At 41.5% G+C, this 24,544-nt stretch overlaps 1 protein-coding gene across 16 annotated transcripts in view; it reads left to right on the plus strand.

Annotated features, from left to right (window-relative positions):
* LOC101411500 (transport and Golgi organization protein 1 homolog) overlaps positions 1-24,544 on the plus strand; it is a 104,142-nt gene that overhangs the window by 44,181 nt on the left and 35,417 nt on the right. For 14 of the 16 annotated variants that reach the window (XR_009183030.1, XR_009183029.1, XR_011647219.1 and 11 more), the window contains one exon: positions 16,588-16,796. Coding sequence is in view for 8 of the 16 variants with exons in the window: in XM_058286426.1 (XP_058142409.1) it covers positions 16,734-16,796 (63 nt within the window). In the remaining 8 variants the exon portion in view is untranslated. Of the gene's footprint in view, positions 1-16,587; positions 16,797-18,227; positions 18,290-24,544 lie in introns of all 16 variants that reach the window. The other 2 variants (XM_058286421.2, XM_058286422.2) reach the window with 1 other exon arrangement.

The raw sequence follows: 24,544 nt of genomic DNA on the forward strand, positions 1-24,544 counted from the left end.
AGGAATGGTGCTGCACACACAGAGAGCTGACACACAAGATGATGCAACAAAAAGAAGCACAGATGTCCATGCCGCTGACAACAACAGAAGCAGACAAAGAAGAACACACAGCAAATGGACACAGAGAGCAGACAACGGGGGAGTTGGGGTGAAGGGGAGAGGTATCAAAAATAAATCTTTAAAAAAAAGGCATCTAATAGCTTATCAGAAACCATAATTTATTTCAAGTATGAAAAAATAAATTCAAGAGAATAGAGCAGAATTTGAAATCCTGAGTTATAGAGATTAAATATAGAATTATGGGGAAATGGACTTGGCCCAGTGGTTATGGCGTCCGTCTACCACATGGGAGGTCCGCGGTTCAAACCCCAGGCCTTCTTGACCAGTGTGGAGCTGGCCCATGCGCAGTGCTGATGCGCGCAAGGAGTGCCGCGCCACGCAGGGGTGTCCCCCGCGTAGGGGAGCCCCACGCGCAAGGAGTGCACCCATAAGGAGAGCCACCCAGCGCGAAAGAAAGTGCAGCCTGCCCAGGAATGGCGCCGTCCACACTTCCCGTGCAGCTGATGACAACAGAAGCCGACAAAGAAACAAGACACAGCAAATAGACACAGAGAGCAGACAACCGGGGGAGGGGGGGGAATTAAATAAATAAATCTTTAAAAAATATATATATATATATATAATTATGGCCAGGCATTCACTGTTGCTGCCACCATTACTAAGGGCTTAGGACAAGTCTGGTAAACTTGACCCTTGTGTACTATTGCTCACTGTGTTAGTCAGCCAGAGGGGTGCTGATGCAAAGGACCAGAAATCTGTTGACTTTTATAAAGGGTATTTATTTGGGGTAGAAGCATACAGACACAAGGCCCTAAAGAGTAAATTACTTTCCTCACTAAACTCTGTTGCCACATGTTGAAGCAGGGTGGCTGACAGTCTCTGTGAGGGTTCAGCCTTCCTCTTCCTCTTCAGGCTCCACGGTCCCATCTTCTTCCATTCTCAGCTGTAGGCTGGCATAAGGCTCATTTCTCTTCCCCCTGCTCACATCTTTCCAGGTTCAGCTGCTCTGCTCTCTCCACAAGGCAGCTGTACACTATCAGACAAACAGCTTGGCTCTCCCTAGGGCTCCAGCATCAAAAGTAAACTCTCTTTGTTCTCCTTCCCCATGTATTTACTTCCCTGCCTTTGATTGAACATTCATTTATATAGCCCACAAAGAGGGGGTGGGTGGGACTCAAATCAAGTCACCCTAATGATGGGGTCAGTAAAAGCCCTTATCTTGATTTAATAAAGTAAAAATGAAACCTCTGAATGTAATACGATCTAATATGCCCACAGGAACAGACCAGTTTACAAACACAACCCAATATCTATTTTTGTAATTCATAAATAATATCAAACTGGCACACTCACCCACCAGTATGGCTGAGCACATGCCACACAGCAGAAATACAGCAGTTACAATGAGAATTCCCAGACCAGCATTAGTCCAATGACAGAATAGTCATTGTTGACATTGTAAAACATGACTGCTATGGCCACAGAAAAATCCGAGGCTGATAAGAAGGAATGGAGTACATGAAGCTCCTTGCAGCAGTCTCATCTGTAGCCTGGTCCTTCAATTAGGAGTTTGACTAATCCAGTTTATGTGTCTTAGTTGTAGGAGTTAGTGGATGGGGAAAAAGTTACAAGTTGGGCATGTCAAATAACCTTGCTTTGCATATGGAATTCAACATGTCTGTCTTCTTCCTAAGTGTAATGTGTTAGAACACTGCCTGGGCTGATGAATTTGCCTTAGTACAACTGAATTGAGTTATGATGCATTAGAAAGCATCACTTGTGAAGTAAAACTTTAGCCACATTTAATTAAAATCTTAGTTGATATCTTAAGAAATGGGCTGCTTAGGGATTTTTTCCATAGGAGACCATTGATCCACTATAAGATCATGTTGAGGTAAGTATACCTGGGTATGAATCCCAGTCCCACCATTTAGTCATGTTATCATTGCAGATTACCTATTGAGTTTCAGTTTCTTCATCTGAAGGAAAGTAATTCTATCTACCCCAAATAGGACAGATGTGAAAAATTAAATAAGAATGTTTGCACAGGATTTAACACTACACTTAGACCATTACTATTTCTTGATCACTTACTTTCTCTTCTTCTAACATTTCCTTTTAAGTTAATGTAGGTTTCCTCACCAAGAGGATAGGAAAGGAAATTCAGAAGAAACTGAGGAGAAAAGTAAATTTCGGATACTTTATTATCACTCAAAACATATGTGTAGTCTCAATTCAACATTCCCACATTAATGGCCAACCTCTGGGGATCTGTGGAAAGAGGCAGAATAATAGAAATGAAGAGTTGTCTCCATAGTCACTCCTTCCTAGTGGAATAGGATAACCATAACGTTTGTCCTCCTATTTACTTGAAATTCCTTGGGACAGACTGTGGCCGCCTTTTGCTTCATGCTTGCTGTTGTTTTCTGACTGTGATGGTTAAGTTCATGTGTCAGCTTGGCCAGGTTATGTGTCCCATTGTTGCACTGCAAGCACTGGCCTGATTGTTACTGTGGGGTATTTCATGGATTTAAATCATAGGTAAGTTGACTATATCTATGGCTGATTACACTGCAATCAACTAAGGATATTCCCTTCCACAAGGAGAGAAATCTCATCCAATCAGTTGGAGGCCTTCAAAGGAGAACTGCTGAATTCAGCAGAAGGGAGAATTTCCATCTCTACTTTAGCCAGCCAGCTTCTCTCAGAGAACTAATTGAAAATCTTTATCAGAGTTCCTTGCTTTCAGCCCGTCCAATGGAATCTGGACTTGCCCATCCACACAGGCACACAAACCAATTCCTATGATAACTCTTTGATATATAAAATCTCCTATGGGTTTCGTTTCCCTGGAGAAACCTAATACACTGACCCTTTTTTCCGGTGAATTTCTCTCTTCATCAAGAGGGGGCTTAGATTCCACATGGGTGATGGATGCAATTCTCCAGCTTATAGCTGTAGGCAGTCTTGGCTCCCTGGTGTGGTGGTTGACCCTCTTCACCTCCCTGTCAGCTGACCAGGGTAAGTCCAAGAAACCAGAGGGTAGGAGCTGCAAGTCTGCTGAGTCCCAGGGCCTGGCCATCACATGGACAGTTCAGAGAGTCAGGTCTCCAGAGTATACACCAACCCAAACGCCAACCACAGGACAAGTGAGTTTATATGGCTAGGAGTCTCCAAAAAAGAATTGGGAGGTCATCAGGGGGTGATGCTTATGCATGCCTCAGCAGGGTACCAGAGACAGCCAAGGTAGATGGAAATCTAGCTGCTGGTTCTCCTGAGGACTGCAGTGACCCATAGGTTCTATGGTCAAGGCAGATAGCTCTGGAGTTCAGGGCCTTATCAGTTGGCCCTGCTTTGGAGTTTGTGTTCCTGAGTGTGATAATATTGGACTCAGATATAACCTCTCTACACATGCCTCTTCTGTCACTTTTTCCAATTGAATCTTAAAATCTTCCTCTGCTGCAGTCACCTCCTAGTGAGCATTCATATGGGACACAAATATCTTCATGTTTTTGCCCACTTGGAAGCATCTGTCTTCATACCTCTCCCCCAGATCTAGTTGTCACCAATTTTCCTATCATGTTCCTTCCAAGTCCCTCACTACCCTGCCAAACCATTGGCAGTAGCCAATGAATCAGTATATAAATGCACCTTTGGCAATTTCTCCTTCAAAGCAAAATCGACAATCAAATGCACTGCAGAAAATTTCCCTTCATCACTGGGAGGGTTTCCCTTCACCACTGTCTCAGGTGTCCCAGAGACCGGCTGTAGTGCTTCAGCTATCCAATTTTGGGTGGTACCTGTATATCATACAGAAACATCTGTAAACCAGGCTTGAGTTATCTTTTCCTCAGTCAGCTGATCCTAAGGAATTCTCCAAAAGGCCAAAGCTGTGGGCGGGGAATAGAAAGTAACTTGGCAGGAGTAGGGTCCATGGGCATTTGGACCATTTCCTCATGTAACTTACTTGTATCTTCAGGGTCTGTTCAAGTCCTTCCCTTTTATGATAGTGTTGCTCTGTATGCCCAACTTTATGGCTTGGTGAGTCAAACAACATCCTGTTCAGGCCTTATGGTAACTCAGGTCTCATGGTAACTTGGTGTCCTATGGGTAAGCATTTGATCCCTACTAAGGCCCAGAAGAAGGCCAAAGCTGTTCTAAGAAGGAGAGTAGTTACTTGCAAAGGATGGCAAATCTTTGCTCTAAAATGCTAGGGGTGAGGGGGGAGGCAAGATGGCGGCTGAGTGAACTTCCCGGTTACTAGCTCCTGGGGGGAATTGGCTGGGAGGCGTCAGAGACTCTTTTGGACCGGCTGTTTCGGGATTTTTCCTGGTCCGGAGGTGTCTGGACATCGATTTGGAGGGAAGGTAACAGAGAGGATCCATCTGTGAAATATACACGGAGATCCCAGCTACGTGTGGAGGACTCCCTCCTTGGGTAGGCGGAGCCGAGGCAGCTAGCACCGCGGCGGGTGGCGGGCGGGAGAGCCGAGCCGCGCTGTGCCGCGGCGGGCGGAGGGCGAAGGAGACAAGCCCAGCCGAGCCTAGCCGTGCCGCGGCGGGCGGCGGGCGGGAGAGCCAAGCCGCGCTGCGCCGCGGCGGCGGGCGGTGGGCGGGGAAGCCGAGTCCGGCCGAGCCCGGCTGAGCCACAGCAGGCGGGGGGGCCGAGCCCAGCGACGCCGCGCCGGGCGGCGGGCGGGAAAGCCGAGCTCAGCCGAGCCCAGCCGAGCCGCGGCGGGCGGCGGGCGGGGGACCGGAGCCCAGCTGAGCCCAGCCGAGCCTGGCGGCGGGGTTTCTGTTCTTTGTTTTTTATTTTTTATTTTATTTTTTTTTTATTTTTTATTTTTTATTTTTTTGTTGTTGTTCTTGTTGTTCTTTTTTTTTTTTTCCAATCCTCTCTTTCTTGTCCCCAATATTCTTCTTATACTATTTTACCTTAACAATACAATAGGTCCTACAGGAAATACCTCACATTTGCTGGGTTTCCTCACCCTCCACTGCCTCATTTCTCTGTGAATAGATTTAGCCTATCTACACTATCCCCTTTCCCCTACAACTTGATATCCTCCACCATCTGCTATCTTTCCTATATTCCATCTCCCTTTCTTTGATCCACAAAGTGTCTAACTCTTAATTTCTAATACCTTTGTTTAGTTTTCCATCTGGTATTCGTCCCTGAAACTATTACCTTTCTTTTCTCTTTCCCTCTCTCATGAAAACAATAGCCTCTTAGTACGTACCACATTCCTCCCATATTCAGTCGTCTACCTCATTATAGGTACTTTCCTACTACTATAACTCTACACAATTTACATGATCTAACCCCCATCCTCCCAGAACTCATATTGTTGCTTTGTAAACATATATCACCAATACTACTTCACACTTTTTCCTTCCTTACACAATTGACTTTCCCCAGCACTAATACTTTCCTTTAAAGTGAGCTTAACTAGCAATAAGAAATTGGAATAAGAAGAACAAAGTGACAAAGAGAAGATATAACACTTACGCAAAAACAACAGCTAATTAATCTCCAAGACTAGACAAAGAAGCTAAGGAACTGATTAAACCCGTCAAGAAAAAATGTTGACAAGACAGCAACAAAAATCTACAAACCAAACCAGTAATCAGGAAAACATGGCTGAATCCAATCAACAAACTGAAAATCAGGAAGGGGGGCAGGACTTCGCACAAGCAATGAAAGATCTCAGAACATTTATCACCGACAAATTTGATGAAGTAATGAAAGAGGTTAACAGTGTGAAGACAACACTTGGAGGGGAAATTGCAGACATGCGCAAAAAAATAACAGATATGATGGAAATGAACACCACAATTCAAGAAATCAAAAATACACTTGCAGCAAATATCAGCAGACTAGAAGAGGCAGAGCAGAGAATTAGTGATGTGGAAGACAGTGCATTGGAAATCAAACAGATAGTAGAAGTGGTCAATAAAAAGGTAGAAAAAATCCAGATAGGACTTAGGGACCTGAATGATAACGCAAAACGCTCAAACATACGTATTATAGGCATTCCAGAAGGAGAAGAGAAGGGAAAGGGGTCAGAAGGAGTGTTGCAGGAAATAATGAATGAAAACTTCCCAAATCTACTGAAAGAGACAGATGTACATATCCAAGAAGCACAGCGCACTCCACTGGTCATAAACCCCAACAGGCCCACCCCAAGACATATACTTGTCAAATTATCCAATGCTCAAGACAAAGAAAAAATTCTAAAAGCAGCAAGAGAAAAGAAAACCATCACATACAAGGGAAACTCCATAAGATTAAGTGCTGATTTCTCATCTGAAACGATGGAGGCAAGAAGGCAGTGGTATGATATAGTCAAGGTACTAAAGGAAAAAAATCTCCAACCAAGAATACTCTATCCAGCTAAACTAGCATTCAAAAATGATGGAGAGTTCAAAATATTCACAGATAAACAGAAACTGAAAGAGTATATCAACAGGAAACCTCCCCTTCAAGAAATTCTTAAGGGAATTCTGCAGGAAGAAAGGAAAAAACAGGACAGTCAGAGATGGAGGAGAGTGTAAAAGCAACAAGAAAGACAAAAATAGAAGGGGAAAATAAAATAATACAAACAAAATATAACAAACACAAATCCAAACCAAAATATGGCTACCATAAATAACTCTCTAAACGTAATAACACTGAATGTCAACGGATTAAACTCACCTATCAAAAGATTCAGACTGGGACACTGGATAAGGAAATACGACCCATCTATATGCTGCCTACAAGAGACACATCTTAGACCCAGAGACTCATGGAGGTTGAAAGTGAATGGCTGGAAAACAATCATACAAGCAAACAACAACCAAAAAAAGGCAGGAGTAGCTATATTAATATCAGACAAAATAGACTTTAAATGCGAAACAATTGTGAGAGACAAAGAAGGATACTATATTTTAGTGAAAGGGACAATTTGTCAAGAAGATCGAACAATCATAAATATTTATGCTCCTAACAAGGGCGCCTCTAAATATGTGAGGCAAACGCTGGAAAAACTAAGTGAAAGAATAGATGCATCTACAATTATAGTGGGGGATTTTAATACACCACTATCAACTCTGGACAGAACATCTCAAAAGAGAATCACTAAAGAAACAAAACATTTGAACAGTATATTAGAAGAGCTGGATCTAATAGACATATATAGATCATTACACCCAAACACAGCAGGATATACATTTTTCTCAAGCGCACATGGAACATTCTCCAAGATTGACCATATGCTAGGCCACAAAGAAAGGCTTAATGAATTCAGAAAGATCGAAATCATACAAAACAGTATCTCTGACCACAGTGGAGTCAAGCTGGAAATTTGCAAGGGACAGAGACCCAGACTTCACACGACAATTTGGAAATTAAACAGCACACTCTTAGAAAAACAGTGGGTCAAAGAGGAAATCTCAAAAGAAATCAATGACTACCTTGAAACAAATGATAATGGTAACACAACATACCAAAATTTATGGGATGCAGCAAAAGCGGTACTGAGAGGGAAATTTATAGCCATAAATTCATATATCAAAAAAGAAGAAAGAGCAGAAATTGAAGAATTAACCGCACATTTGAAGGAATTAGAAAAACAACAACAAAGTAACCCAACAGGAAGAAGAAGGAAGGAAATAACAAAGATAAGAGCAGAACTAAATGAAATAGAAAATAAGAAAGCACTTGAAAAAATAAACAGGACCAAGAGCTGGTTTTTTGAGAAGATCAACAAAATTGACAAACCTTTAGCGAGACTAACAAAGAAAAAAAGAGAAAAGATGCAAATACACAAAATAAGAAATGAGAAAGGTGATATCACCACTGACCCCACAGAAATAAAGACTATCATAAGAGGATACTTTGAAAAACTATATTCCAACAAAAATGACAATTTAGAGGAAATGGACAGATTCCTAGAAATACATAAGCAGCCCATACTGACGAAAGAAGAAATTGATGATCTTAACAAACCAATCACAAGCAAAGAGATAGAATCAGTCATTAAAAATCTCCCAACTAAGAAGAGCCCAGGGCCAGACGGCTTCACAGGTGAATTCTACAAAACATTCCGGAAAGAACTAACACCAATCCTGTTGAAACTATTCCAAAAAATCGAAACAGAAGGAACACTGCCTAATTCCTTCTATGATGCCAACATTACCCTAGTACCAAAGCCAAACAAAGACACCACAAGAAAGGAAAATTACAGACCAATTTCTCTAATGAACCTAGACGCAAAAATACTTAACAAAATACTTGCTAATCGTATTCAACAACACATTAAATGAATTATACACCATGACCAAGTGGGATTTATCCCAGGTATGCAAGGATGGTTCAACATAAGAAAATCAATCAATGTAATACACCATATAAACAGATTGAGAGAAAAAAACCACATGATTATATCTATAGATGCAGAAAAGGCATTTGACAAAATACAGCACCCCTTCCTGATAAAAACACTCCAAAAGATCGGAATACAAGGAAACTTTTTGAACATGATAAAGAGTATATATGAAAAACCTAAAGCCAACATTGTTTACAATGGCGAAGTCCTGAAATCCTTCCCTCTAAAATCAGGAACAAGACAAGGATGCCCATTGTCTCCGCTCCTATTTAACATTGTCTTGGAAGTACTGGCTCGAGCACTGAGACAAGAACCAGATATAAAAGGCATTCAAATTGGAAGGGAAGAAGTCAAAATTTCATTATTTGCAGATGACATGATCCTATATATAGAAAACCCTGAGAGATCTTCAACAAAGCTCCTAGAACTCATAAATGAGTTTAGCAAAGTCGCAGGTTATAAGATCAATGCGCAAAAATCAGTAGCATTTCTATACACCAATAATGAGCAAGATCAGGAGGAAATCAAGAAACAAATACCATTCACAATAGTAAATAAAAAAATCAAATACTTAGGAATAAATTTAACTAAAGAGGTAAAAAACTTATACATCGAGAACTATACAAGACTGTTCAAGGAAATCAAAGAAGACCTAAATAAATGGAAGAATATTCCCTGTTCATGGATAGGAAGACTGAATATTATTAAGATGTCTATCCTACCAAAACTGATCTACACGTTCAATGCAATCCCAATAAAAATCAACACAGCCTTCTTTAAGGAACTAGAAAAACTAACTATGAAATTTATTTCGAATAAAAAGAGGCCCCGAATAGCCAAAGACATATTGAAAAAGAAAAACGAAATAGGAGGAATCACACTTCCTGACTTCAAAACATACTACAAAGCTACAGTAGTGAAAACAGCATGGTACTGGCATAAGGAGAGACACACAGACCAATGGAATCGAATTGAAAGTTCAGATATAGAACCTCATGTATATAGCCATATAATATTCGATAAAGCCACCAAACCCTCTCAACTGGGAGAGAATGGCCTATTCAACAAATGGTGCCTGGAGAACTGGATAGCCATATGTAGAAGAATGAAAGAGGATTACCATCTCACACCTTATACAAAGATCAACTCTAGATGGATCAAAGACCTAAATATAAGAGCCAAGACCATAAAGACCTTAGAAAGCAGTGTAGGGAAACATCTACAGGACCTTGTAATAGGAAATGGCTTCATGAATATCACACCAAAAGCACGAGCAGCAAAAGAACAAATAGATAAATGGGACTACCTCAAAATTAAAGCCTTCTGCACCTCAAAGGAGTTTGTCAAGAAAGTAAAAAGGGAACCCACACAATGGGAGAAAATATTTGGCAACCATATATCTGATAAGAGACTTATAACTTGCATATATAAAGAACTCATATATCTCGAAAACAAAAAGATAAACAACCCATTTAAAAAATGGGAAAAAGATTTAAACAGACACTTCTCCAAAGAAGAAATACAAATGGCTAAAAAGCACATGAAAAAATGCTCCAAATCCCTAGCTATCAGGGAAATGCAAATCAAAACTACAATGAGATACCATCTTACTCCCATAAGATTGGCAGCCATGAAAGAAACAGTAGAATACAAATGCTGGAGAGGATGTGAAGAAAGGGGAACACTCATCCATTGCTGGTGGGAATGCAGAAGGATCCAACCATTCTGGAGGACAGTTTGGCAGTTTCTCAAAAAATTATCCATAGATTTGCCATATGACCCAGCAATACCACTGCTGGGTATATACCCATCAGATCTGAAAACAAGGACACAAACCGATATATGTACACCAATGTTCATAGCAGCATTGTTCACCATCGCCAAAAGTTGGAATCAATCCAAAAGTCCGTCAACAGATGAGTGGATCAATAAAATGTGGTATATACACACAATGGAATACTACTCAGCTGTAAGAACCAATACACTACAATCGCACGTGATAACATGGATGAACCTTGAGAATCTTATGTTAAGTGAAGCAACCCAGGCATTGAAGGACAAATACTATATGACCTCAATGATATGAAATAAGTTAACTGCCTCAGAGAGCTAGAGTCTGGAAAAGTGGCTTACTGGAAATCGGGGGGTGGAGGAAGGATGTGAGTTAATGTCTGTAGGGGTGGAATCTGTGATGAGCTGGGGGTAAGTATGAGCACAAAGAAGGGACAAAATGGGGGCAAGGGGTTACCTTCGGGTGGGTTTTTCTGGGCTTGAGGGGGGCTGGGGATGGGAAGAGGGGTAATATGGTCCAAGAAATAGGTGGGAGGGAGGGGCAACATACAAACATGGGAGAGTGCCAGAAGTTCGTTGAGAACTAAATGTTGAGTAAAACGTATCAAAGTATAAATAGGAGGGTCACCTGGTTAGGACGCTCAGGGGGTATGGTCTGATGCGGGACGGACTCCGGAGGGAATAGCTGAAGGCTCATTTTGCCAAGGTGGGTTCTACCATTGGGTGGGGTGGACCCATATCCTGGGGAAGACTAATGCCGTCGAATAGAGAGAACTGTATCTCTCGTGAGAAAGGACGGCTCCCAGGGCATTAGATTGGCAGGCGTTGTGGGCCCTAAGGGGAGGGGAAAATGGACGTGCAATGGATAGAACAAAGGTAAATAAGGGGGCAAAAGAGGAGTTATGTGAGAGTACACAAGGATGAATATAAAACAGCTAATATTACACCAAAAACATATAGGGGACGACAGACTAATAATGAAAACCATAAGACAAAACATAGGATAACTAAAAAATTTAGAAAACTGTACAACCTAAAGTATGGACCACATAGTAAGCACAAATGTTACCTTGTTTGAAAACTATAGTTTCGGAATCTGTACATCAGTTTCAGGAAATATGATATGAATAAGTTAAAAGATTATTGCTGTGGAAGGGAAAAGGTTTTATGGTGGATCTGGGGAAATACTGTATATTGTATATATGAATTTTGGTGATCTAAGACTCTTCTGAAGCTGACATTATGTTGGGATTCACTTTACGGGAAGTTTTGGATCACAGAGCGGTTCAACAATGGCAGCGGAGGAATACTGATATGGGATGTTATTGACAGGATATATATGGTTGACAGGGAGTTATACAGGGCATATGCCCAGGGTATGTGGTAATGTCTATATATACTCATAGTGGAAACAATTAAAAACAACAGCTGGGGGGGTACTGGGCTCCTGGTCGGGGGGTCACTGTTGTGGGCCCTGGGGGAGCAGCGGCAATCCTCCAGGTGCAACGGCAAGAACCAGGAAGGAAGGAGGGCCCAACAGTGGGCTCTTGATACTAATGGCTACACTTTTGAGCCTATGCACCTGCAATAAGAACAAGGCCTAGAGTAGCATTGTGCCTGGGGGTTTCCTCCTGACAGCCTTCATGTTACTCAAATGTGGCCACTCTCACAGCCAAACTCAGCGTGTAGATGTGATGCATTCCCCCCAGTGTGGGACACGACACCCGGGGATGAGCCTCCCTGGCACCGAGGGATCACTACCACATACCAGCTGAAGAAGCAACTAGAAAATGACCTTGAATTAAAGATTCAATGCGGAACAGCAGAATATACCTGTCTACATATAATAACATGACTTCGGGAAGCGGTTTGACCTAATGTAAGGGGGAAATGGAAAGGAGAAATGAGATTATAAGGCTGTGAGGCTCTAAAAAAGAGTCTGGAGGTTGTCAGAAGGAATACCCCTATGTACAACTGAACAGAGTCTAAGAGACAGATAAGGTAGATACAACCCCAGGTATTGGTTCTTTTGAGGGATAAAGAGACCCACGGGTTCTATGGTCATGGCAGAAGGGGTTCACTGCCATGACAGATGGCCCTTCTTTGGAGCTGGTGTTTCTGCGTGATGGAAATGGACTCTGAGGGGATCTCTTTTCACAAGACTTGCATGCTACTTTATTGGAATTGTAGTTGGTGCTGAGTTTAAGATATATGTAGGGGATTTGAATCTCTGGACTGATAATATGACACCCAGGCCCAGAGCCTCAACAGACTTCAGCTCCTACACTTTGACTTATTGGACTTACTCCACTCAGCTAACATGGAGTTGAAGAAGGTCAACCACCACAACATGGAGCCTAGAGTGTCTACAACTAGAAGCGGGAAGAGTGCATCCAGTACCCATGTGGAATCTAAGCCCTCACTTGACATAGGTGTGGAATGGACACAACCAATCCAATGTCCACAGAGGAAATGTGAAATGGGTGTGGGAACGGTAGCCATGGGGGCTGCTGGGTGTGGGGAACGGGAGGAAGAGATGAGATGTGGAGGTGTTTTCGGGACGTGGAGTTGTCCTGGATAGTGCTTCACGGACAATTACGGGACACTGTAGATCCCCCCAGGGCCCACTGGATGGAACGTGAGAGAGTCTGGGCTATGATGTGGACCATTGACTATGGGGTGCAGTGATGCTCAGAGATGAACTTACCAGGTGCAATGGATATATCACGATGATGGGAGAGAGTGTTGCTGTGGGGGGAGTGGGGGGTGGGGGCGGTGGGGTTGAATGGGACCTCATATATTTTTTTTAATGTAATTAAAAAATAATAATAAATAAATATTTAAAAAATAAAATAAAATAAAATAAAATGCTAGGGGTCTGTGCTGTGACTCTCCTATAGGTGCCTGTGAAAGGCTCCAGACAGCCTCTCTATTTGCTACTGAAACTTCCAACACTATTGGATCTACCAGATCATAGGGCTCAGGTAGCAGGGCAGCTTACACAGCACCTAGACCTGTTGCAGACCTATTGCTCCAGTCCCCACCCAAATCTAGCAGCTTTTCTGGTTACTCATTAAATGGACTAGACTAGCACACACAAATGAGGAATATGTCTCAAAAATCCAAAGAGGCCAACTAGGTCTTGTGTCTCTTTTCTTGTTGTGAGAGGGACCAGATGCAACAAGTTATCCTTCACTTTAGAAGGGATATCTTGACCTGCTCCCCACCCCCAGACACCTAGAAATTTCACTGAAGTGGAAAGATGCTGAATTTTTTGTTGGCTTTATCTCCTACCCTGTGACATGCAAATTTCATACCAAGAAGTCTAGAGTAGTTAGTACTTCTTGTTCACTATGTCCAATCAATGTGATATCATCAATGTAATGGACCAGTGTGATATCATGTGAAAGGGAAAGACTAAATTATGACAGGCTGGAGAGGTGATATGCCCCTGAGGTAGGACAATGAAGATGTATTCCTGGCCTTGCCAGCTGAAAGCCAACTTTTTCTGGTACTCTTTACTAACAGGAATTGAGAGAAAAAAGCATTTGTGAGATCAATATACAGAGGTGGAGGAGAGTGTAAGAACAACTAAAAAGACAAAAAGAGAAAAACAACATGACTTGTACAAAGACAAAGAAAATATGGCTAATGTAATTCCTTGAGAGTAATAACACTGAATGTTAATGGAATAAAATCTCCTGTCAAGAGATGCAGATTGACAGAATGAATGGATAAGGGAATATGACCCATCTATATACTGTCTACAAGTATACTTGTACCTGCACACCAGGTACAAGGGGTTATGTTGATTTGCTCAAGCAGCAATACCACATCTAGAACAGCAGCTGCAATTGGAGTCACCAACTTGTTGCATTTATGATAATCCTTCATGATCCATCTGTTTTCTGCACAGGGCTAATAGGAGAATTGTGGTGGGAATCACCATCCCTGTATCATTTAAGTCCACGAGTGTGGTATTGCTTTTGATTTTCTATTTTGCCAGGCAGAGGAAGTTCTAGTGGCTTCTGCTTATCCTTTCCTACCAACATAACCCTCACTCCACAAGTCAGGGAACCAGTGTGGAGATTTTGCCAGTTGTTCACTATGCCTATTCTAATTATTCATTCCATATGTGGGGATATAACCACAGAATGGATCCAGGGACCACTGAACCCACTATTAGACAGACCTGAGCTAAAAGTCCATTGATCACCTGTCTTCCATAAGCCCCTACTGTGATTGGTTGACCACAGTAATGTTTTAGTCTCCTGGAATTAATGTCACTTCCAAGCCAGTGTCTAATCCTGAAATATCTGATAATTTCCTTTACCCCAATATACGATTACCCTGTGAAAAGGCAGTCGTGTCTTCAGGGAAGGCTGGATGTAAGATTAGCAGTATAAGATTAAGGCTGTAACAGGACCCTCCCCAAGTATAGCCTGTCTTCCCTTCATCCAAGAGGCTCTGGGTCTGTAAAGTGTCTCAAGTCTGGGAATTGATTAAGGGACTGTGACTCTCTGTTTTTGCAACTAATGTTAAAGTTAGTTTTACTTGACCTAGAACTCTTCTGCTTATACAGACCAAATATGAATTTAGTAGATTGCCCATGTCTTTTGCTTCTAGGTACCCCATGATCAATGCCATAGATCTGTACAAGTCAGACTATTTTGATTGCTACTTTAGTCTGCTGTGCCTTATGGTAACCATCCACCTTGTCTCTGTCAATTAAGTGCTGACACTTGGCTTCTGCCAACCCAGGATCCAGTCATTCCCATTGTGTTAGGCATCCAAGTTCAGAGACAGCATTTCCCATGGTAGTATCTAACCTATAGAAAAGAGCAATCACAGAGCTCTTCAGGGACAATGGTTAGTCTCATAAATTTATTCCTCACAGTCCTGGACATTCCTGGGTTAGGTGAGGAAGTCGGACATGATTAGTTAACTCTAACATTTAAATTTCTCTAAGCCTTTGGATCCTCTCATCTATATTATACTAAGGCAGTTCTGGCATTTCTACTCAGGCAATGCAGGCCATGTTTTGGGGCATGATTCAGACAACCACCCAAACAAACAGTCAAAAGCCCTTTCTAGCACTTCCCCCTGTCCCCCAGCTTCAACACTGAATCCAGATTCTCTGCTTAGTGGGTCCATATCGATAAATTTCAGTCTCATCCAATTTTCTGTTCCTTCCATGATTAAAATCCATTTCCACACATATTTCCCTGTTTTCTGTCTATATAAATAGGAAAAATCACGCAGTTCTTTTGGAATATATTGTGCCTTTTTATGGGTTACACTTTATATATCACCTTTTGCAGCTTTTTGGGACTTCCTTCTAGTTATAGGGTTGGAAGAAAAGAGGGTGGTGGAGGTGGGTCATGAGAAGAATAAGTGTCTTGCAAGCCCACTACCTCAGAACATTCCATTGAAATTCATCTGGTGAAGAAAGATTGATCTCTTCAGACAGGTGTGTGAGGGCCCTTTCATCAGGGGAGGTGGTTACTGATTTCTCAGGTGCTGCAGTGTTAAATCTCCTCAGGTGGAGGTTGAATCTGTTCTGAAGCAGATTGGGTGGCTGATTCCTTAGAACAGACCACTGCAAGTTTATCTGGAAAAAACTCAGCAGAGGCTAGGGTTTCATTGCCCGCGCCCTGATCATTATCAACTCACATGTCCCCATTGCAATTTTTGGGATCCTATTCCTTTCCAGTCAATGCCCTCACTTTAAGAACAGATACCCTGCAAGATTGGGGAATTCAATTTACATTGCAATTCGCCACACACAAAATAAGATTCTGGGTATGGTTTTCAGAAATCTTAAACTTGCAACTACATGAAATAAGTTTTTCCTTCTGGGCACACAGAAACTTTCATGTCCTTCATATGGTGTTTAAGTGGGGAATTTGAAGTCTTGATCTCAATCCTTTCTTTTACAACTGTATCCAGCATATTTAGGAACAAGTAGCCAATATTATTATATTTTTTTTACTCCACAAAACCCTGTTAAGCTGTCAAAAGCACTCTTACCCAGAGCCTTGCCTCTTTTAAGCATTTGTGTAGCTCTATCCAGTGATGATATTTTGTATATCTCTATTTCCAACTCACACCATGGACTATCAGTGCCATCTTGATTGTCAGGAATAGAATCCTTAGTACCTTTGAATCTAATCACATTAGAGAACCAATTCCAAACCACAGAGCCAACTCAGAAATCTCATCTTTAAGATTCTGTTATTCTGTTTCTCAAAAACCACTCCTGGTACCAGAGCTGTAATAGCCAGGGTTCTCTTAGGGAAACAATCAACAGGATATATATAGGAGTATGTGTGTGTGTATTTATTTAAATACTATGAAATTTTTTGTAGGAATTGGCTCATGCAACTGTGGAGATTGGTATGTCCAAATTCCATAGGGCATACATACCACAAGAAGATATTTGATGAATTCCCCAGAAGAAGGTACCTGGCTAACTGGCTGAAGCAGAGATGGAAATTCTCCCTTAATTCTGCTGATGTCATCAGTTCTCCTTTTAAGATCTTCAGCTGATTGGCTGCGACTTCTCTCATTGTTTAAGGTAATATCCTTAGTTTATTGTAGTGTAATTAACCATAGATATAGTCATCTTACCAATGATTTAAGTCCACAAAATACCTCACAGTAACATCCAAGCCAGTGCTTGCTAAACCAAATAATTGGACACCATAACCTGGTAAGAAAACCAGGAATGTAACTATCACAGTGATAATACAGGAGAATGTTCTTATTCTCTTTAGGGATGAAGTATCAACATTCCTGGGAGTATCTCTCATATGCTCAATCAAAATACACGCACACAGGGAAGTAAACTTGGCCCAATGGATAGGGCATCCGCCTACCACATGGGAGGTTCACGGTTCAAACCCCAGGCCTCCTTGACCCATGTGGAGCCGGTCCATGCACAATGCTGATGCACACAAGGAGAGGGGAGCCCCACACGCAAGGAATGTGCCCCATAAGGAGAGCCGCCCTGCATGAAGGAAAGTGCAGCCTGCCCAAGAATGGCCCTGCACACATGGAGAGCTGACACAACAAGATGACACAACAAAAAGAAACACAGGTTTCTGGTGCCACTGATAATTATAGAAGTGGTCACACAAGAACACACAGTGAATGGACACAGAGAGCAGACAACTGGGGAGGAGGGGAGAGAAATAAAAAATTAATCTCTAAAAAATCAAATACACACATGTTCACACAAGTATGTGTGGGGTGGAAAGCCCAAACCTTTTTTAAAAATTTTCCTTTATTTCTTTTTTTTAAAAGATTTATTTATTTTATTAATTTCTCTCCCTTTCCCCCACACTCCCACCCCAGTTGTCTGTTCTCTGTGTCTATTTGCTGCGTTTTCTTTGTCTGCTTCTGTTGTTGTCAGTGGCACGGGAATCTTTGTTCCTTTCTGTTGCATCATCTTGCTGTGTCAGCTCTCGGTGCGTTTGGTGCCATTCCTGGGCAGGCTGAACTTTCATGCTGTGCAGCTCTCCTTACAGGGTGCACTCCTTGTGTGTGGGGCTCCCCTACATGGGGACACCCCTGCATGGCAGGGCACTCCTTGCATGCATCAGCACTGCACATGGGCCACCACGACAGGGGTCAAGGAAGCCTGGGGTTTGAACTGCGGACCTCCCATGTGGTAGACGGATGCCCTAACCACTGGGCCAAGTCCTCTTCCCCCTCCAAAAGCTTTGTTAAAGCAAGTATGGCAAAGTGGTAACGATTGCCAACCCAAGTGAAGGATGTATCAGCATTTTCTTTTTCATGAGTGTAAGTATGCTCTTAAGATAATTGAGGTAAGATTATGTTTCTTAGAAATTTCTGACTAATATCATTGTAATCAACAGTGCAGTCATTTCTAAGCACCTAAAACTTGTCCTGTAACTTATGTTATAGCTCAGACCTCACAGTGAGCCTATGACAAGTTCTTGATATGAATAACACTAAGTAAAAGAGACTCAATTCTCTTTTGCAGTGTGGAGATGTTGCCTTGGTCCCACCTGATAGCCCTTCTTCACCCAGTGAGAGAACAATTAGGTAATTGTGGTAGTTCCTTGAACATTAGTCCCAGACTTTCCTGAAAACAATGATATATTTCAAGTCATCTAATCAATTTTGGAATTAGTATTTCAGCTCTTATGAATGTTTATTTTTTTGTATGTCTCAGGTTCTGTAAAATTCTAGTAATTCTTCCTGTTTTGTGAAAGGAATTACCCTGATACAAGAATTTGGTTTATCAGTTCTTTGGAAAGAGGGTCCACATTTCCAGGTGCTGTTTTGATTGCTTCTTTTCCCAATAAATTTAGTTTCCCTTTCTCAAAATGCCCCTTTTGGTATGCCTTTAAACATGTATAAGACTCTTATCCATACAAAAGTAAACCTTAAAAAATTTTAACATGGAATGGAATAATATTTTCATCATTAAACTTAATGTTGTATGATATTTAGTGTCATGAGAAAATTTTCAATTTATTGTTAAGTGGAAAAAAAAGACTATGATCCCAATTTTCTTTTTAAAAATGCACACAAAAGACTGACAAGATATGTAACAAAATATTAGCTCTATTTCTTGGTTGTGGCTTTGTGGCTGGTTTTAATTTTCTTTCTTTCTGTATTTGCTAAATGTCCTGCAGAGGGCTTTCTTGCTCATGTGAGGATGGGGTGGGACAAGGTGTGTAAAGATGTCCTGGGACTGTTGTCACAATGGTGAGAAAGAAGCATCCTGGTGCAGCTCAGCCCAGGCACAGTGTGGGACACTCAGTGCAGTCTCACTTGTGCTAAAACCTGCTTGTTCATCATATTGTCCATAGAGTTCAGGGCTTAAAGTACAGATTTAGGGAACAGTCTTGCCACCAGACAAGAGGTGATGTTGTGTGAATTAGGAAAAGAATCTCCTTCCTACTTAGAGAAACTACTGCCACCTTCTGGGAAATGATTGTAATGATTATATAAATCTTGGATGACACAGGCAAATGGTGCACTATGGAGTTGTGCAACACGTAACCGTAAGCACGGCCCTGTGGGGAACCCACCTCTGTCCTCTGAAATGAAGACTTGGTTTGGATCTCAAAGTCTGTACATTCATATTATTATTTTCATCATAAATTACAAAATTTTAAATTGTGTTAAATTTCAAACATACACAAACGAGAAGTGAGAAGATGGCAGAGTAGGTAGCTCCAGGATCCAGTCCTTCTACCAGAGCAATGATTAAATAGGCAGGAACTATTTGAAACAACTATTTTGAAATTGTCACACATTCCCCACTCTCACAGCAGGTCACCCTGGGGTCCAGCCCCTGGGTAACTTGCTGGTGACAGAAAGGAACTTAAAAAGCCTCTTTCCCAAGTCCAGAAGAGGGCACAGCTGATCACTAGTCAAGGCTTGATTTTTTTCTCTATTTTTTTAAATGTTACATTCAAAAAGTATAAGAGATCCCCATATGCCCCCCACCCACCTCACCCCACTCCTCCCACATCAACAACCTCTTTCATCACCATGGGACATTCATTGCATTTGGTGAATACATTTTGGAGCACTGCTGCACCACATGGATAATGGTTTACATTGTAGTTTACACTCTCTCCCAGTTGGGGGGCTAGGCTCTGAGGGTGGCAATCAGACAACCAGGCCTGGAAAAAGGTGGTGGTAGAGGAGACTTAAAGATGGTTACACTTCCTAAGAGCTGCAGGGGACAAGTCCCAGGCTGCAAGAAAGCTCAGCTTCAGGGAGCTGTGGAAGAAGCCCCTGGGACCCTTCCTGTTCCCCTCCCCAGGGCACTTTGGAGCCAGTCCAAGTCCTGCTTTGGTGGCTGCCTAGCCTTGTTCTTGCTAGGAAAGACTGACTTGAGAAAGTACATTCTGGTGTTCCCTCCCTCCCAAAATTTACCCTCCAGATGAAAGCAGCTGGCAGCAGGCTGACTGACAGGGCCAAGGTTTGCCTGCTTTAAACTCCATGGAGAGGGAGTTGTGTCTCCCGGGAAATAGAAGGGATATCCAAACTCCTGTAAGCAGGGCACGTATGGTGGTTTGAAGCTGTATGTACCCCCCCAAATATTCTTAAATGTAATCCATGCCTGTGAGTGCAAACCCATTTTAAGTAGGACTGTTTGTTTGATGAGGTTACTTCATTTAAGGTGTGCCCCACCTCAATCAGGATGGGCTTAATCCTATTACTGGAGTCCTTTATAAGCAGAGTGAAAGTCAGACAGTGAGAGAGAAAGCCACCGATGAAGTAGCCAGAAAATGAAATCAGTGAAACCCAGAAGAGAAGGGGGAGATGAGATGTCGCCATGTCCTTGCCATGTGACAAGCTAAGGAGCAACAGTTGCTGGCAGCCAGTCCCAAAATGCCACCATCTTGGGGAAAAAACATCACCTTGATGATGCCTTGATTTGGATATTTTCCCAGCCTCAAAACCATAAGCTAATAAATTCCTATTTTTAAGCTGAACCATTTCATAGTGTTTGCTTAAGCAGCCTAGAAACTAAAGCACAGGGGACTCCAAAACAGCTAACAAGCACAAGCCCAGGACAAGACACAGGCCCAGAATAGACAGCGAGGACCCAGACCACTGCATTTGCCTCAGGCAGACTGCTGGATGAGGTGAAGCTCAACGAAATCTCTGCCGTATCACCAGCGGGTTACAAAATCAAGAAGCAGACATCTCAGGAAATAAGTCCCCAGAGTTAACATTAAAATATTAAAATATACAGTGTGCAATATGAGAAAAGACAAACAAAGAAACAGGAAATGATGGCCCATCCAAAGGAAGAGGATAAAAATCCCCAAAACAGCGATGAAGACCAGAATGTGGGCATACCAAACAATGACTTTAAAAAATGATCTTAAAAATGCTGAAGGAGATGAAGGAAAATATGGAGAAAGAACTCAGGAAAACAATGAATGAGCAATAGGAGAATCTTAGTAAGAGATAGAAATTTTAAAAAGGAACCAAACAGAATTGGAAATGAAAACCACAATAACTAAAATGAAAAATTCACAAACTAATAAAGTTTATCCTAGAGTAGAAACATTAAAAAGGCCACCAGTAGAATTTGTCACATTGACAGATTACAGATAAGTTTAAAAGACCCACATCTTCTCTATTGACATAGAGAAAGAACATGATCATAGTCAACATCTACTTACGATTTAAAAGAAACTTAAGGGTAATAAAAAATATTTCCCTCAACTTGATTTAATATCAGAAACTTACTACATTTATTTTTAATCCCATTTTTGCTTACTGTATAGAAAGTAACCATGTAAGCAAACACTAAGCTGGCTTCAAGAAATCAGCTGGATACCTGCAAAAAAAAGATCACACTTATACAAGAATCCTTTAAAGGGCATTATTTTTCTTATTTCTTTTCTGTAGGGTATGATAGGTATGTTAGATAATGAGAAGAGCATGAATTCTGGAGGTATCCATTTTTATATCACAGATGAGTGCTTCATTTTTTTCCTAATTCAATCAGTGATTTAAGTATAAATCTGTAGCAGTGGTATCAACCTTGCTTGCATATTAAAATCACTTGGGGAGTTTAAAGAACTACATCAGGCCCCATCCCAGACCATTGAATGCCTGGAAGTGGGAACCCATTCATCCATTCATCAGTTGTTGTTTTTTTTTTTCATTTTTATTTTTAAAGAAGTTACAATAAGGTTGCATAAAAAATACAGGGGATTCCCATACGCCTCATCACCTCCCCCTCCTACACTTTCCCATATTAACAACATCCTTCATTAGTGTGGCCCATTTGTCACAATGATGAACACATACTGAAGCATGGTTTTAACTGTGGACTAGAGTTTACATTCTAGTTTACACTCTGTCCTGCACAATTTTGTAGGTTATGACAAAATACATAATAGCCTATTTCCATCCTTGCACTGTCATGTAGGACAATTCCAATGTCCTAAAAATGCTCCCATACTATACAGATTTTTCCCTCTCTCTCCCCTCTGAACCTTCAGTGGCCACAGCCTTTAAATCAATGATAAAAGTTCTTCCATTGCTAGAATATTAAGAAGTCTATAGTAGAATAATAAGTCTACATTAGTCCATTATTCATTCCCCAATCTTGAGGATTTGGGGATGGTGATGCACACTCTAACTGAGAGGGTGCTTAGATCCCATGGAGCAAATGGATGGAACTATCTTGCTTGCAGCTGCAGACTCTCTCTTTTCCTTGGGATGGTCATTGTCCATCATCATCTCCTTGTTAGTTGTCCAGGATGAGTCCAATGAACTGGAGAGTAGGTGCTGCAGTTCTGCTGAGATTCAGGGCTCAACTGGCACATGGGCAGCCTGAAGATTTAAGTCTCTGGGACATGTATTTAAAACATATAGTGCTAATTATAGGTTCAAATAAAAGGGACAGAAGATCCATGTATAGGGAAACTGTAAATGAATCTGTTACACTGAAGAACATGAGTTCCAAAGTAAGGCCCACTGACAGAGTGCCAAATTCCTGAGCTTGTCTGCCCTGCTTATAGTGTCTGGCTGTCTCTGGAGCCCTCAGGAGCCCCACTGTTTGAGGCACTGTGTTCATCAGTATTTTGTAAAGCTCTCCAAATGTTTCCAAAGTGTAGTTGAGTTTGAGAATCAGTGCTTGAGTAGATAATTTTATTGTATGAGGACTTAAGTGTATCTATTATATATTGAAATTTGCTTTTCAATGAATTAGGAGCTCTTGCACCTTTTTTGTTTTCACCTGCTGCTAGTTTGGTACTAGTGTTAATCATAATGCTAGTTGCTGTTATTGCAGCCTGTAAAATAACTCTCATACTCTGTTAACTTTTTGTAACTGCTTTGTTGGAATATAATTCATACACCTTGACCTCTATGTCAGTTTGAATTGTTTCAGAGAATGTGATTATAGGAACATCCCATGTCATAGTTTATCAATCCCTTATGCTTATTAAAATTTTTCATTGTTTTCTTTTTCCTAATATAAATACTCCTTTTACATAGAAGTGTCTGTACACATTTCTGATTATTTCCTTAGAGCAATTTTCTTAGTTTTGGAAGAAAGTTCTGGGCCACAAGGCCTGCATATTTTCACAAGTGAATGTGGCTCCAGTTGTAAGGGCTCTGCCTGTCATATGGGAGCACCCAGGTTCAACCCTACATCCCCTTGGGAAAAAGAAGAGAAAGTATAGCTGTATGGCAAGCCAGTGCCCCCGTGGCAAGCTGAGTGTCCTCATGGTGAGCCTGGGCCTGTGCAAGTGAGTCAGGCAGCAAGATAATGGTACAACATAAAGAGAGACAAGGGGGAGAGTCAAGGTTAAGCACAGCAGAGACCAGGAACTGAGGTGGCATAATTGACAAAGAACCTCTCTAAATATCAGAAGTCCCTAGTATCGAATCTGGGTGAATCCTAGAGGAGAAAGACAAGAAGAGAAGACAAAATGAGGAATAAGATCACACAGCCAATGAACACAGAGAACTTCAAACCCCAGCAGGGTGGGAAAGGGGGAGGGATTCAAAAAAGGCCTGCATATTCTGAAGGTAAACCCAGTCTTCTTGGTACAAGCACAAAGCTTCTTTATTTTTGGCTATGGATATTAGGGTGGGAACACAGTGAATTAGTGATTAAATCTATTCATGACTATTCTTATTGTTTAATTGGGATACGGACCAAGCATCCGTAGTTTTTTCAAAGTTCCCTAGATGATTCTAATGCGCATCCAGTTGAGAACTACTGGACTAGGTAAAGAGTCCTCTTCAATTCATTCTAAACCTGAGCCATGGCGTGGTCCAAGACCATAACATCAACATCACCTGGGATCTCATGAGAAACCCAGAATCTCAGGCCCCACCCCAGACCTCATAAACTGCATTTTAACAACATCTCCAGATCTTGCACCTGACAAAATCATCATTAAAATTTGTGCAACACTCTCTTAAAAAGTCCCAAACTCCTCATAGAGAGAGGAGGGTCTCCTCTGCCCTTCAAAGATACTGTCCATACCTCCCTAGAGCTAAAGTTCTTGGCTGGATTAGAGGGAAGATGAGAAACCAGTGAAGAGTGAGAGAAGGGCAGAACAGTAAAGTAATCATCACTGGGAAAGGCCTGGAAAAGTTTCAAAAAAGCCAATAGCCAAATCTTTGCTACTCTAGTTAACTGGCCAGATCTCCTAAATAAAAGTGCAAAAAGTTTCCCAATCATCTAGGACCAGTTATCTTTGATGGGATATACATATCAAAACCAGAATTTCCTGGCAAGTATATTTCTAAATCTCCAAAAGGGATTCTGATTTACGCTATTGGTGAAGAACAATTAGC

Source organism: Dasypus novemcinctus, chromosome 23 (assembly GCF_030445035.2).
Source record: "Dasypus novemcinctus isolate mDasNov1 chromosome 23, mDasNov1.1.hap2, whole genome shotgun sequence".
In the NCBI taxonomy this organism is placed as follows: domain Eukaryota; kingdom Metazoa; phylum Chordata; class Mammalia; order Cingulata; family Dasypodidae; genus Dasypus; species Dasypus novemcinctus.